Source organism: Monodelphis domestica, chromosome 2 (genome assembly GCF_027887165.1).
Source record: "Monodelphis domestica isolate mMonDom1 chromosome 2, mMonDom1.pri, whole genome shotgun sequence".
NCBI lineage: Eukaryota > Metazoa > Chordata > Mammalia > Didelphimorphia > Didelphidae > Monodelphis > Monodelphis domestica.
Genome location: NC_077228.1, coordinates 228,886,568 through 228,904,112, shown reverse-complemented (window position 1 = coordinate 228,904,112; position 17,545 = coordinate 228,886,568). Strand labels below are relative to the sequence as shown.

Here is a 17,545-nt window from a genome sequence, read left to right as displayed (position 1 = left end):
ACTTTCTCAGCATAATTTCATATTGTCTTCCAGAATGGCTCAATCAATTCACAGCTCTACTAACAATTTATTAAGAGTACCTTGCTTCCTGCAGTTCCTCCAAAGTTGAATAGTTAAATTTTTTGTCAACCTTACCTATTTACTAGGTAAAAGGTGAAACCCGAGTTATTTTGATTTACCTTTTTCTTGTTATTAAGAAACTGGAACAATTTTTAATATAGCTGTTAATAGTTTAAAATTATACACTTCAGAACTGAATATGCTTTGACCAAGACTTATCCATTAGGGAATGTCTTTTGGAATTATGTTTTAGATAGTGTTTGCCCATATCAGAGATTTTGACACAATATTTTTTCCCAACTTCCTCTTCTTACCTCCACTGATTGTTTTTAGTTTCACATAACTGAAGTTATCGACTTTCAATTTTTATTATTCCTTCTATAATTTAAAATTTCTCTTCCTAGCCAGAGTCATGAAACATACCTCTATTCTCTATTTCCATGCTTTCCTTCATATTTTAGAATTTATTCTGGTGTAAGATTCTATATTTTTTGCAACATTGCTTTCCTGTTTTCCAAGCACTTCTTGTCAAACAGGGAATTATTTCTTGAATACTTGATATTCTCAGGTTTAACTGAATACCATGTTACTGAGTTGTAACTGGTGCTGCTTCTTTAGTTAGTCCACTAAAATAATTTTTTTTTATTATTTAAATAGTACCAAATAATTTTAATGATTACTAAGTAAGTTGAGGTTTAGATTTGCTACTCAGCCCTCACTCTTTTTATTTTGCTGGGTTTTTTTTCCTGAGATTCGGATTTTTTATTCTTTCAAATTAGTTCCACTATTATTTCTTCTAGATTTTTAATTTAATAATAATATTATTAATATATAGTAATAAATTAATTATTTTAAAATAATTTTGTATTTGCATTGATATAGACTAAATCTGAAAATTAATTTAGATAGAAATATAATTATTTTATGGGTAACACAAACATCACATACTTACAATTATTTAATTCTTGATTTCTTTGAATAACATTTTGAATTCTATTTAAGTCTAAAAGTATGCACTAATAAATTGAATTCCCAGACATTTTATGTATTTTGTAGCTATTTTGAATGGGATTTCCCTTTCTATTAATTCCACCTCAATTTAGTTATTTCTACAGAGAAATATAAATGATCTTTGGGGATTTTATTTTCAATCCTGCTACTTTACTGAAGCTATCAACTGCTTCAATAAGTTCACTGCTATTCACTGGAGTTTTTAAGTAACTATTAGAATATCTGCATATAGAAATAATTTCCATTCTTTTCCCAATGTATATGTCTTTTGTTAACTGTTATCACCAGCATTTCTAGAACCTTGTCAAATGAGAGGGGAAAGGGAGCATCTTTGCTTTATCCTGCATTTAATGGAAAAGCCTTTAATGATTCCCCATTCCAAAAAACACTCACCAACTAATTTGCTTAGTTTCTGAATTTTAGTTCATGCCGTGCTACATCCTTCCTCTATATTTGAATTGTTCCTTTATTCAATTCAATTTCCATTACTAATTAATATTTGGAAGGTAAAACAGTTTAGAAGTACAGATGTGAATGGAGCAATCCCTGGCAATAGCCATGATGAAGACATGACCTCCTTTCCTTTCCCCAAAAAGACTGGTATAAACAATACATAAAATTTATAAGAAACAGTACTTATTTTCTAGCATTAAAGGCTGGTCTCTTATCCTATGTCAAAAAAAAAAAAGAAACTGATTTGAGAGTCAACAAAGTGGATAGAGATTTAGGCCTCGAAACAGGAGGTCCAGGGTTCAAATCTGGCCCCAGGCACTTCCTGTGTGACCCTGAGCAAGCCATTTAACCCCAATTACCTAGCCCTTTCTGCTCTCCTGCTTTGGAACCAATACTTAGTATTGACTCTAAGAAAGAAGGTAAGGGTTTTTAAACCTCTGAAAGATGAAAAGAAGAAACTTTTTGTGTTGTAAGTAATTAGTATTGCTATAGGATCTCAGGTTTCTGGGTTGCTTTTTATGTATGTGTTTACTAGATTTGTTGAGTGTGAACTTAAAACTGCAGTGCTATAATACTGTAATAATACTGCTAGGCTAATTATAATTCTCTCAAGTCATGCTTTTTCATAAAATTGACTTCTGACCATTATTATTAAGAATTTACTCACTACAACATCTCATTTGAAATCTTTCCCAAGCACACATGCTCATAATTTGTATTTCCTCTAAGCTCTTACAGCAAAATAGACAATCTCTGAAGTGCTCTTCTATGACATCTGACACATCAAAGTACAGAACACAGGTGCCTTTGGAGGTAGTCTGAATCAACTAATTTACACACACACACACACACACACACACACACACACACACACACACACACATCCTCTCTTACAACACACTCTGGCAATCATCTTTAATTAGCCCCTTCTATAAGACATCCTTGGGACTTCTGCCTTGCAACATTACAAAGTGGATGTCTTAGCTCTTCAAAGAGAATAAGCTCTTCAAGGGAAAGGACAATTTAACATGTCTTTGTGTCTCATATAAAAGTATATACATAGCAGATGCTCAATAGATATTTATTGAATGAATAATCAACAGAAAACTCAATGTGCTGTCTATGAAGGCCATAAATCTCTAAAATGAATATATGTGAGGTTAGGGCTTAAATGGTCACAATTAATCATGGAAAAACACAATAATGCAGATATCTATCCAAACAAGTAAACTTATTTTCTTTTAGATTTATTCATATTTGTATTCAACTTTTAGTTCATTAAAGTTCCAGAATTCTAGCCCCAGTTCTTTCACCAATTTGTATTAAGGTCTTGGGCAAATCATCTTACCTATTTATATCTCCATTTCATCATCTATTAAATGAGAAGGATTGACTAGGTGATTTCTCATGTCCTTTCCACCTAATACCTTCAAAGCCTTAATATAGACTATATGATATCATTCCTTGGGCTTAAAGGAAATTTTATGAGGTAATCCGAGGGCTGGGGAATTTTAGAGCCAGCCGACTTCACAGATCATTTAATCCAATTTCCTCTTTACAAATGATCAGCCTAAGGGAGTATTTACTATGACTTAATTTGATAGTTCTTACTTAAGGTTGAATTGTGACTAATATAGATCTCCTGGATCTCAATACTGTGTTCTTTTTACAAGTATCTTGTATCTCCCCTTGTAATGATCTCCCCTTGTGTGATGTCCTATGATTCTATAATTCCTTTTTAACACTCTTCTCGATGAGGAACACACACTCAACTTATACATTTTAGATCATTCTATAATAACATGAGAAGATATGGACTAAAATCAGACAGGACGAGGGGGCAGCTAGGTTACTTAGTGTATTGAGAACCAGACCCAGAGATGGAAAATCTGGCCTCAAACATCTCCTCGCTGTGTGACTCTGGACAAGTCACTTAACTTCCACTGCCTAGCCCTTACTGCTCTTTTGTCTTAGAACTAATACACAGGATTGATTCTATGATGAAAGATAAGGGTTTTAGAAAAAGAAATTACCCAAGATGAAACTGAGGATAGGATGCAATCTATACCACTGAAGGGAGTACTTAAGACTTATGAGTCATGATTTTAATTAAGGATATAATGATAAGGTCATAAGCGATATTTAAAATTTTGTCAGGTATTATACTTAGTATCATTTCAAAATATTTATCTCAGCAGACTAAGAACCTGATAATATTCAATATTCTAAAATCTGGATCAGAACTTGAAAAAAAATTTTGTTTTAAAATGTTTCAATGATAAAACAACACAAAAAAGAGAAAACAACAAACAAAAACCTTCTTTTAAAGGTGATGGGGACATAAATTTATGTTTAATAAATAAGATTTTTTTTCTTTAACCCAAACTGCCAGATAACACAAATTAGGGGATTTGATATCTCCTCGCCATAAGAATTTAATATTAATGAAAATTAGTCACTCAAAATAAAGGGCCATGTTAGGGATGCATAAAACAAAGAAATTGTTTAACCAAATTAAAATGGTTCCTAACATTTCAGTAATCAATAGCCATTGAATTATAGAATATAGAGAGCCTAGACATAATATTAGTCTATCAAGGGAACTATGACTCATCTGAACATGGGAGTAAAAAGTCACAATGATGAATATAAAATTTAGAAATCAGGAATAGATAAATTTCTCTTGTTTAAAAACATAACATATCACAAACATTAGTCGGTATGAAATACATTGCAAGTGGATTTTTTTTTAAACCCTTACCTTCCATCTTGGAGTCAATACTGTGTATTGGCTCCAAGGCAGAAGAGTGGTAAGGGCTACGCAATGGGGGTCAAGTGACTTGCCCAGGGTCACACAGCTGGGAAGTGTCTGAGGCCAGATTTGAACCTAGGACCTCCCATCTCTAGGCCTAGCTCTCAATCCACTGAGCTACCCAGCTGCCCCCCTGCAAGGGGATTTTTTTAATACTTCTATAAGTTGATTTTTTAAAAAAATCATGATGTGGGTATTTTCAACTTCTTCAGAGACCAAGTTATATACTGAAAATTTACAACTGGATGAGAACTAAAGATATTATCTAGTCTACCCCACCCCTTATTTTACAAGTAAAGAAACAAACTAAGAGATCCCCTAATTTCAAATCCTAGTGCTCTTTTAGATAAATCAAAGTGAAGTATGCCTGTCAACCAGGTGAGTTATCACATCATTAAGTTGGGAAATGCATAAACAATCTCTTGGGTATAGAAATCTATTTTAAACTATAGGAAAATAGGAAGGGAAGAGGATAAAAGAAAAGGGTTCGGGGGCGGAGTCAAGATGGCGGCTTAGAAGCAGCAAAATTTCAGACCTCTGAAAACCCTTCCTTACCGATCACAAACTGAATGCTCCTAGGGGACTTAAATTCAAAGTTAACGACAGGAGAGAGGCGGGGAACTCTCCCTTCTAGACTCAAATCAAAAGGTACGCCCCCCCCAAAAGCCAGAATAGGAGAACACTGTCTAAGGGGAAGGCAGAAGGAAGGTCCGAGGACCGCTCCCTCCCAACCCAGAGCGCTGAGCCCCCAGTGGCCGCGGGAACCTCTGGGCAGGCAAAGGTGCTGGTTTGGATGGTCTACCTTATGAGCAATGGGGCGCCGGGCTCGGCGCATCCAGCATGGACAGTGGGGAGGAAGCCAGGGAGAGACCGGGCCATGGCTGGGTCCTTCCATCTGGCTCCAGTCTCACTGGGAGGTTTTTGCCATCCAGACCAATCCAGTTGAACCTAATCCCATCAGGACTCCTCAGAGCTCAGGGAGGCTAGGACCCCTCCTCCCCCCAAGAGTGCAGGGCCTCTGGCAAGGACAAGAACGTCGGGGGGCGGGCAAAGGCACTGGGGAACCTTGCGGACAGTGGAGAAGCAGCTGGAGAGAACTGGAGAGAGCCTGGGTGGCCCAGCCTTCTAGGAGTCTTCGGCCTCAGAGCACATACAGCCCAACCCAGTTGAACTTAATCCTATCAAAAGCCTCCAGAGGACAGGGAAGCTAACATTCCTCCCCTAGAGACTGTACCAAGAGATCTGACAAAACTCCAAGAGGGGAGACTGATAGCCCCAATACCAAAAAAAAATAAGAGAGGAGCAAGAGCACAGACAAATATGGGAAGCAAAGAAGGCGTAAACTCGAGCAAACAACAGAAAAAGAAGAAAGAAATTACAATAGACAGCTTCTGCACAGGTAATGAGCAAAGAGCGAATGAAACAGAGGGGGAGGGATCAGCAAAGGAAAAATAAGAAATCCAAGCAAATTGGATACAGGCTTTGGAAGAACTCAAAATGCAATTCAAAACACAATTAAGAGAGGCTGAAGACAATTGGGAAAAGAACTTAAAAACTAAGATAAGACATCTGGAAACAGAGGCACTTGAACTAAAACAAGAAAATAGTGTCTTGAAAGCCAAAATCAACCAGATGGAAAATGAGGCAAAGAAGATGAAAGATGAGATGAAGAAGATGAAAGATGAGAAAAAGGAGATGAAAGACGAGGTAAAGAGGATGAAAGATGACCTCCAAAGAAAATCAGACAAAAAGGAAAAGGATGACCAAAAAGCCAAGGATGAAATCCAGTCTTTAAGAACCAGAATACAACAACTAGAATCAAGTGACCTCACAAGGCAGCAGGTCACTATAAAACAAAACCAAAAGAATGAAAAAATTGAGGAAAATATGAAGCATCTCATTCACAAAACAGAGGATTTAGAAAATTGTTCAAGGAGAGACAATTTAAGAATCATTGGTCTACCAGAAGACCATGCCAAAAGGAAAAGCCTGGACATTATATTACAGGAAATTATTATTAAAGAAAACTGCCGCGATATCCTAGAACAAGAGGGAAAAGTGGAGATTGAAAGAATCACAGATCACCTCCTGTACTTAATCCCCAACTGACAACACCCACGAATGTTATAGCCAAATTCAAGAACTATCAGACCAAAGAAAAGATATTACAAGCTGCCAAGAAGAAGTCATTCAGATACCACAGAACCACAGTAAGGATAATGCAGGGTCTGGCTGCATCCACACTGAAAAAAAGAAAGGTATGGAATATGATATTCCGGAAAGCAAGGGAACTAGATCTACAACCAAGAATCAACTACCCAGCAAAACTGACTATATACTTATAGAGGAAAGTATGGTCATTCAACAAAATAGAAGAATTTCAAGAATTCGTAAAGAAAAGACCAGATCTGAACAGAAATTTTGCTGTCCAAGCACAGAACTCAAGAGAATCATCAAAAGGTAACAAAAAAAGAGGGAAAAAAGAAAAACAAAAGAAAAAAATTTTAAGAGACTCAATAAGTTAAAATGATATGTATCCCTATAAGAAAAGAGGTCATTGGTAACTCTTAAAAACTGTTGTTATTACCTGGGCAGCAAAAAGAAGTACACTTAGAGGGAACAGTGACAAACTATATAGGATGAAAGGACAAGACATAAATAGGTATATAGATAAATGCATGCATAATACATACACATGAGTATGGATATATATACATATATGTAACTTAGAGCTTAAAGCTTAACTTAGAACTTAGAGCTTAAAATGGGTTAATATTAAAAGAAATGGGAAAATAAAAAAACAGGGGTAAATGTATATGTCACAAAGAAGCTCATGGTGGGAGGGGGAAAAAACATCAATACACTGGAAGGGTAAAGAGGTCGGAGACAGGAAATACTCAACTTTTAAGTGCTTTGAAATTAACTCAAAGAGGGAAAAACAATCCAATCCATTGGGGGCAGAGAATAGATTTGCACCCTATAGGGGAGTAGAAGGGTAACAAAAGGTCTGGTGGGAAGGGAAGCAGTACAAGGGAGGGAGGGGGCGGGGGGTTAATTTTAGAAAGACTACAGGGAAAATAAGGGGGGAATAAGAAGGGAGGGGGTAGAAAGGGAAGTAAAATAAGGGTGGGAACAAGGGGGATGGTTTAAAAGCAAACATTGGTGTAGAAGGAAATAGTGAAAGAAGAAAAGGCAGGAACAGGAGCAGAAATCAAAATGCTGGGAAATACACAGCTAGTAATCATAACTCTGAATGTGAATGGAATGAACTAACCCATAAAAAGCAAGTGAATAGCAGAGTGGATTAGAATCCAAAACCCTACCATATGCTGACTACAAGAAACACACATGAGGAAGGTAGATACGCATAGGGTGAAAGTAAGAGGGTGGAGCCAAATCTATTGGGCATCAACTGACAAAAAGAAGGCAGGAGTCACAATCATGATATCCGAAAAAGCCAAAGTAAAAATAAATCTAGTTAAAAGAGATAGGGAAGGTAACTACATCCTGATAAAAGGCAGTATAGACAATGAGGAAATAACTGTACTCAACATGTATGCACGAAATGGCACAGCATCCAAATTTCTAAAGGAGAAACTAAAGGAGCAAGGACGAAATAGATAGGAAAACTATGCTAGTGAGAGACCTGAACCTTCCTCTATCTGAACTAGATAAATCAAACCAAAAAATAAATAAGAAAGAGGTAAGAGAAGTGAATGAACTCTTAGAAAAATTAGAGTTAGTAGACATGTGGAGAAAATTCTGCAGCACATGGTACATTCACAAAAATTGACCATGTATTAGGGCATAAAAACATTGCAAACAAGTGCAAAAGAGCAGAAATAATAAATGCAACTTTCTCAGATCACAATGCAATGAAAATAAAAATTAATTAGAAATTAAACAATACGATTCTCCAAAACCAGTTACTTAAAGAACAAATCGTAGAAACAATAACTTCATTGAAGAAAATGACAATGATGAGACATCCTTTCAAAACCTATGGGATGCAGCCAAAGCAGTACTCAGGGGGAAATTTATATCCTTGAGTTCATATATTAACAAATTAAGAAAGGCAGAGGTCAATTAATTGGGCATGCAAATTAAAAAATTAGAAAGTGAATGAATTAAAAACCCTCAGATGAAGACTAAATTAGAGATCCTAAAACTCAAAGGAGAAATTAATAAAATTGAAAGTCAAAGAACTATTGATTTAATAAATAAGACTAGAGGCTGGTACTTTGAAAAAACAAATAAAATAACAAAGTACTAGTCAGTCTAATTAAAAAAAGGAAAGAAATAAACCAAGTTGACAGTATCCAAGATGAAAAAAGGAGACCTCACCTCTAATTAAGAGGAAATTAAGACAATCATTAAAAACTACTATGCCCAATTATATGGCAACAAATATGGCAATCTAGGTGATATGGATGAATACTTACAAAAATATAAATTGCCTAGACTAAAAGAGGAAGAAATAAATTACCCAAACAACCCCATATCAGAAAAAGAAATTGAGGAAGCCATCAAAGAACTCCCTAAGAAAAAATCCCCAGGTCCAGATGGATTCACAAATGAATTCTATCAAAACACTCAAAGAAAAACTAATCCCAATATTAAACAAACTATTTGAAGAAGCCAAGAAGGAGTTCTACCAAATTCATTTTACGACACAAACATGGTACTGATCCCAACGCCAGGCAGGTCAAAAACAGAGAAAGAAAACTATAGACCAATCTCCCTAATGAATATAGATGCAAAAATCTTAAATAGGATACTAGCAAAAAAACTCCAGCAAGTCATCACGAGGGTCATCCACTATGACCAGGCAGGATTCATACCAGGAATGCAAGGATGGTTCAATATTAGGAAAACCATCCACATAATTGACCATATCAACAAGCATACTGACAAAAATCACATGATTATCTCAATAGATGCAGAAAAAGCCTTTGATAAAATACAACACCCATTCCTATTGAAAACACTAGAAAGTATAGGAATAGAAGGGCCTTTCCTAAAAATAATAAACAGTATATATCTAAAACCATCAGCAAACATCATCTGCAATGGGGATAAACTAGAAGTCTTCCCAATAAGATCAGGAGTAAAACAAGGATGCCCATTATCACCTCTATTATTTAACATTGTACTAGAAACACTAGCAGTAGCAATTAGAGAAGAAAAAGAAATTGAGGGTATTAAAATTGGCAATGAGGAGACCACGCTATCACTATTTGGGGATGATATGATGGTTTACTTAAGGAATCCTAGAGAATCAACCAAAAAGTTACTCAAAATAATCAACAACTTTAGCAAAGTTGCAGAATACAAAATAAACCCGCATAAGTCATCAGCATTTCTATATATCTCTAACCCATTTCAGCAGCAAGAATTAGAAAGAGAAATACCATTTAAAGTCACCCTAGACAATATAAAATACTTAGGAATCTATCTGCCGAGACAAACACAGGAACTATATGAACACAATTACAAAACACTTTCCACACAGTTAAAACTAGATCTAAACAATTGGAAAAACATTGATTGCTCATGGGTGGGATGAGCTAACAAAATAAAAATGACCATCCTACCCAAATTAATTTACTTATTTAGTGCCATACCCATTAAACTACCAAAAAACTTCTTTACTGAATTAGAAAAAACCATAACTACGTTCATTTGGAAGAACAAAAGATCAAGGATATCCAGGGAAATCATGAAAAAAAATGCAAAGGAAGGAGAACTTGCAGTCCCAGATCTCAAACTATACTATAAAGCAGTGGTTATCAAAACAATTTGGTACCAGCTAAGAGACAGAAAGGAGGATCAGTGGAATAGACTTGGCGTAAATGATCTCAGCAAGACAATTTATGACAAACCCAAAGACCCCAGCTTTTGGGACAAAAATTCATTCTTTGTTAAAAATTGCTAGGAAAATTGGAAGACAGTGTGGGAGAGATTAGGTTTGGATCAACACCTCACACCCTACACCAAGATAAATTCAAAATGGGTGAATGACTTGAACATAAAGAAGGAAACTATAAGTAAATTAGGTGAATACATAATAATATACATACCAGACCTTTGGGAAAGAAAAGATTTTAAAACCAAGCAAGACTTAGAAAGAGTCACAAAATGTAAAATAAATAATTTTGACTACATCAAATTAAAAAGTTTTTGTACAAACAAAACCAATGTAACTAAAATCAGAAGGGAAGCAACAAATTGGGAAACAATCTTCACCTCTGACAAAGGTTTAATTACTCAAATTTACAAAGAGCTAAATCAATTGTACAAAAAATCAAGCCATTCTCCAATTGATAAATGGGCAAGGGACATAAACAGGCAGTTTTTAGCCAAAGAAATCAAAAGTATTAATAAGCACATGAAAAAGTGTTCTACATCTCTTATCATCAGAGAGATGCAAATCAAAACAACTCTGAGGTATCACCTCACACCTAGCAGATTGGCTAACATGACAGCTATGGAAAGTAATGAATGCTGGAGGGGATGTGGCAAAGTTGGGACATTAATGCATTGCTGGTGGAGTTGTAAATTGATCCAACCATTCTGGAGGGAAATTTCGAACTGTGCCCAAAGGGCAATAAAAGACTGTCTGCCCTTTGATCCAGCCACAGCACTGCTGGGTTTATAACTCCAAGGAGATAATAAGGAAAAAGACTTGTACAAGAATATTCATAGCTGCACTCTTTGTGGTGGCCAAAAATTGGAAAATATGGGGATGCCCTTCAATTGGGGAATGGCTGAACAAATTGTGTTATATGTTGGTGATGGAAAACTATTGTGCTAAAAGGAATAATAAAGTAGAGGAATTCCATGGAGACTGGAACAACCTCCAGGAAGTGATGCAGAGCGAAAGGAGCAGAACCAGGAAAACATTGTACACAGAGACTGATACACTGTGGTACAATCGAATGTAATGGACTTCTCCATTAGTGTCAATGCAATGTCCCTGAACAATCTACAGGTATCTAAAAAACACTATCCATAAGCAGAGGATAAACTGTGGGAGTAAAAACACCGAGGAAAAGCAAGTGCTTGACTACAGGGGTTGAGGGGATATGACTGAGACTCTAAATGAACACTCTAATGCAAATACCAACAACATGGAAATGGGTTCGAATCAAGGACACATGTGATACCCAGTGAAATTGCACATCAGCTATTGGGGGGGAGGGGAGGGATCTTTGTTTCCAATGAATAATGTTTGGAAATGACCAAATAAAATAATGTTTAAAAAAAAAGAAAAGGGTTCTTCAGCCAAAAGAAAAGAGGACAAATTGGAAGAGGTGGTGGTCAGAAAATAAAAAGGGGAGAAATAGGATGGAAATGTTTTTGTTTCATGGGCATTCCTACCATAGCTCTTTATTTTGAATAACTATTTAGTAATGAATATTTCATAGTCATCATATAATGGTACAAAAATTTTTACAAGTCTCTCTAATAAAGGCCATATTTCTCAAATACATAGAGAGGTAAATTGAGTATGTAAGAATACAAGTTGCTCCCCAATTAACAATGGGTCAAAGGATATGAACTGGCAGTTCTCAGACAAAATAATTTAAGCGACTGAAGGTCATCAAAAAAAGCTCTAAATCACTATTAATTAGGGAAATGCAAATTAAAACAACTCTGATGTACCACCACACATCTATCATATTGGCTCTTACCACAGAAGAGGAAAATGATAAAACTTGGGAGGTGATGTGGGAAAATTGAGATACTAACACACTGCTGGAGAAGTTGTGAACTAATTCAATCATTCTGGAAAGCAATTTGGACCCATGCCCAATGAGTGATAAAACAACCATATACCCTCTGACCCAGCAATATCATTATTAGGTTTGTATCCCAAAAATATTAAAATATAAAAAGGGGAAGGACTTATGTATACATAAAAATATGTAAAGCAGGGTTTTTTTTTTTTTGGAGGGACAAAGAATTGGAAAGTGAGAATATATCCATCAACTGGGGTATAGCTCAGTAAGTTATAGTATATGATTGCAATGAAATACTACTGTGCTATAAAAAATGACAAGTTAGAAGAGCTCAGAAAAAAACACTTAACTGAAGCGGAGTGAAATAAGCAGAACCAGAAGAACTCTGTATACAGTGACAGGAATAATGTACAATAAATAACTGAATAACTGAGTCATTCTCAGCAATACAATTATCCAAAGCAATCTTAAAGGACTCATGATAAAAAATGCCCTCTGTTTCCACAAAAAGAAATGGAGTCTGATTTAAATCAAATTAAACTTTTTTTCACTTTCTTTCTTAATTTTTGTTTGTTGCACTCCACAAAAGGATTAATATGGAAAAGTGTTTTACATGATTACACATGTAAAATCTATGTGTGATTGCTTTCCATCTCAATAAGGGAGAGAAGAGGGAAAGAGAGAATTTGAGATTTAATATTCCTTGAAAAATGTTGAGAACTGCTTTTACATGTGATGGGGGGTAGTGGGAAGACAATTAAATTAATCTTTTTTGAAAGTTGGGAAATAAAAGGGCGAAAGGAAGAATTCTGCACACCACTAGCCGAAAGTGAGTACAAATTAAGTTTAAGCAACAAAAAGTATTACTTATTGAGATTTTCATGAAAATCTAACCTTTAAAAGTTTTTAAATTTTATTTAACCTTATTACCAGATTTTTTATGGAGTAGAACAACTATTCATTAATTGATATGGTAATGGTTATTTTAACAAAATTAAAAAGTGAACTACATTTCACAAATAATTGCATTTCCTCTCAACAGTAAACCCAAAAAGGGTAACTTCATCTTCTTTTTATTCTACTCCTCTAACATTCCAGAGCACATTAGATCATCTTCTTTCTACAAGATTCCCTTCCTTCCTCTTGATGTGACAGATGGGAAACTTGGAGCCAAAGAAAAGACTGTTGTCATGGTGATCCATTTCCTTCCATATTAGCATTCAGTGATCTTTTAATGTTGTGCCTATGGCTGTTTTATTTTGTATTGGCTTAGCACCACTAGCAAATGTTTGAGATTGTGTGCCCAAACAGCAATTTCAAGGTGCCTGTGAGTCCCCCACTCCCAATTACCCCAGAGTGGAGGAGGTGCTCACATTGGGCAGCTGGACAGAGGGGCGGAACATGCAAAAAAACGTCCTTGGGCACTGTAGGGGTAATGGAGCGGCCCACTAGGAGCAGTCCCAGCATCCCTGCCATGCCTTCGCCAACACAGTCCTAGAGTCTTCCATCTGCACAAGGAATTTACCACTTCTTATTCTCAGCTTCCTTAGTTGAGATCTGACCACAGGTGTGCTACTGCCCTGATCCTTTCATCATCTGCTCAGCACAGTCTGTTCCCTGAAGAAAGGCTAGTTGGGACTGGGTTTCGGTATCTTCCATTTGCCCCAAAGCTACCACTTCCATCTGTACCAATACAAGGTATCTTCTACCTCCTTCTGCCCGCTCAGTCTCTCTACTGGATATGGAGAACCTCCAGTGCAAAGAAGCACAAACTTCCCTTCAACTTTAGGCCTCCCATCTTTTAATGCTTCTGTCCTTTAAGGGAAGAAGAGTAGCACCCCTTCACTCAATTCTCACACCTGGTCATACTCTCTACATCTCAGTGACTCTGAACTTCTCTAGATCATCATCCAATTGCAACTGCACACCTCCCACCACTCAATTCCTCATTCCCATTTCCCTCAACTCTTTTACCTCAAAGGTTCATCCTAACTCCACCCAATCCTTCTACTGTGCCCTGTGGAATGCCTGCTCCGTAAATAATAAAGTTCCTTTCATCTTAAATCTATTCCTCTGTAATGAAAAAAAAAATAAGAAAGTAGCTATCAGATTTCAGACTATTATCATAAATCATCAAAACAAGCTGGTACTAAATAAAATATTGGAAAAAAGAAAAATAACATGAAGGAGATAAAAAAGAAACAGTTGAATTTGTGGGATCTTTGGCAAATTTTCACTTTTCTAGTCTAGCTGTAAAATGACTTCCTCAAGAATACACTATCTACCTAGAGATGGGAGGTCCTAGGTTCAAATCTGGCCTCAGATACTTCCCAGCTGTGTGACCCTGGGCAAGTCACTTAACCCCCATTGCCTAGCCCTTACCACTCTTCTGCCTTGGAGCCAATACATAGTATTGACTCCAAGGCAGAAGATATGGGTTTAAAAAAAAAAAAGAATATACTATCAGAAACAGTCACTGAATTTTTTTACTTTTACTTGCTTCCTACTCCCCACCTCCAAGAAGTTTCTGGTTCAGAAGAAAAGACAAAGCCTCCGTAGCCACTCTTTATGGTACTGGTTGCATCTTCATTCATTCTCTTCAGCTTCAGGTTGAGGCAGGGGAGTTGGAATATTCCTTGCTCTCCACTGTCACTTACAGGTTCACCTCCTATCTCCTTCATTAAGAAGCCTCTCTTCCATTGAGTTTTATGCCATTCATATTTACCACCCAATCCAACGTTACCTTGTAGCTGCTTTATATGGTCTTGTACATACATGCATACATGGTACGTGAGTGGTTTCTCTCCTTACAATCTGCGCTCCTTGAGCGCATTTCATGTATCTCTTTATCAACAGCATTTAGCCCAATACCTGACACACAGTAGGCATTTAATAAATGTCAATCAAACAATTTCAAACTTTAGTGTTCTAGAAAATAACCTAAAATTAAGCAAATTAACTGAAAGCCTTAAAAGTTAGGTCTGATTTGCTTCCTCTGTAGTCTGGTTCAATTCTACCTCTCTCATCTCTAAAAATAACCATGTAGAAAAGTAGCTTCCAGTATCTTTTGAGTAAAAAGATCCCTTTTTAAATAAAAAAAAATCATATAACAAGCCTCAAGGCTTCAACTAATTAATCAACTAATTGTTGATTAATAAAATATACAATAGCAAAAAACAATGCTTGCTGTGACAATATATGAGCTTTTCACCCCCTTACAAAAAGAAAGTAATAAAAGACAAAATACCACCACTGAGGCTTCAATTCCATTTCAAAGTATTCGTTTTCTGTGCTCCTATGCTTTTTGGATATTGTAACACCAAATCTGAATTATTACATTATTCCAAAATCATCTTTTAAACCTACAGGTCATAATGCTGATTCCACTTTGGATCAAGTGTATTCTTCACAGTATCTGTAGAATGGCATTGTCCAGATCCATCAACCACCACTTTAGCAAATGGATCAGGAAGTCCTGTGGGAAAAATGAGATTTTCTTTTAAGAGGAGATTTTTGACAAAAGAAACAAACATTACTACATATTAGTGCTATATTTTGAACAAAATGCTCTCTCCAAAGTTACCATTGATTGTCTAGTTGCCAATCGTATAGCAACTGTTATTTAAAGGATTATTCAAATCTTTAATTCTTTATTTCTGATGTCATTTTAGCTTCAAATATGCATCAACATGAGAAGATTAAAGAACTGTAATTTTCCTAAATGTTAAATACTATTTTTTATTTGTTGTAAACACTTCTGTTTTTAAGTTATTAAGGTCTAAAATTTGAGTTAAAAACCTAGGAAATCATAATGCTGAAAAGAACTCTTTGAAAATCTAATGTAGCACATCCTTTCAGGCAAATGTTAATGCATCTGTGTCTTCTCACATTTGAAGAATTCCATTCTTTGACTATTCTTAACTTTACAGTATAAAATTTGCCTACCAAGTATTTCCTGCAATACACGACATGCTTGTAAAAGTGTTAATACTACAAAATAGTCCCTATTGCATAGTCTTGTAAATAAAAGAAGACAAGACCAAACTATATTAAATAATTGGATGATAACTAGGTAATGCATTATATAGGACAGTAAGGTGGTAACAAATGGTTAGAGTGCCAGGCCTAAAGTCAGGAAGACTCATCTTCCTGAGTTCAAATCTGACCTCAGACATTTACTAGTTGTTTGACCCAAGGCAAGTTTGCCCCAATTCTTCATGTATAAAATGAGCAGGAGAAGGAAATAGCAAACCATTCTGGTATCTTTTGACAAGAAAACTCCAAATGGGGTCCAGAAGAGTCAGACAATTGAAATGATTGAACAACAACAAATTACATTATATAGTTATTGGAAGTTCAGAAAAGGGACAGATAAAGGGACAAATTCAAATTTAAAATCTTATTGAATAAGGGAGATTGAAGGTAGAATCTGCTTGCCCACTTCACGAAATAATTTTGGCTTTTTCTAAAAATCAAGCCTACCTTCAGAGGATGAAGTTTTGCTTCTACTGGATAACTGATATAAAGAATGAAGAAAATTCTAAAAGGGAGTGAGGGGCCAAAAAGGGTGTGTGTGTGTGTGTGAATAATAGCAGCATTTTTGGAATACATTATCCAACATGACTACTTTGAAGGAGACAATACTCATTCTGACCTATTTAAGTTCTAATAAATAATATTTACATTTTTCTTTTACTCACAGCTGTTGTGAACAGTGCCTAGAATATAACATACTAAGTGCTTAATAAATGCTTCCTAAGTATGAAAAGTTCAACAGTATATTCTTAACAATATAAACCACATTCTAACCAAAATCAATAAAATAATTAGCAGTATATTTAAGAAAAATAAAAATCATTTTAAAAAAGATCATAGATTTAGAATTAATTGCATTTCAAAAGTCCAGACATAAGCTGACTTGCCACCACCACCCCCAAAATAATGTGACATGACAAGAGGTTTCTGGGCTAAAGAGGAAAAGAAATTTATCTATAATATAGTCTTTTATACTCACTATACTTTGGAACTCAAGCCTCATGCAAAAATGTTTCTATAAGAAAATGTCAGATAATAACTTAGGAAGATAGAAATGTTGTCTTCCTCCCTTCTATCCTATAACATTGGTATAACAGGATCAACAAAGCCCTTTCCTGGGGGCAGTTGGGTGGCTTGGTGGCTTGATGGTCTAGAGATGAGAGGTCCTGGGTTCAAATGTGGCCTCAGACACTTCCTAGTTGTGGGACCCTGGGCAAGTCACTTGACCCCACTGCCTAGCCCTTACCACTCTTCTGCCTTAGAACCAATACACAGTAATGTATTGGAAGGTAAGGGTTTAAAAAAAGAAAAAAGTCCTCTTCATGCTTCCCCTTTCCCCACAATAGCAATTTCCCTTATTTCTAAGCCCTAATGGTAGTTACTAACTCCTCTGAAGGAGCTACAGAAGGAAGGTTTTAAGGTTGTTTGTTTT

The 17,545-nt window shown here is 35.9% G+C and overlaps 1 protein-coding gene across 2 annotated transcripts in view; it reads right to left on the bottom strand.

The window, feature by feature from the left end:
• Positions 1-17,545, bottom strand: part of SMURF2 (SMAD specific E3 ubiquitin protein ligase 2) — a 144,784-nt gene that overhangs the window by 74,534 nt on the left and 52,705 nt on the right. For both annotated transcript variants that reach the window (XM_007482787.3, XM_056817279.1), the window contains one exon: positions 15,445-15,553. In XM_007482787.3, the coding sequence (XP_007482849.1) occupies positions 15,445-15,553 (109 nt within the window). The remainder of the gene's footprint in view (positions 1-15,444; positions 15,554-17,545) is intronic.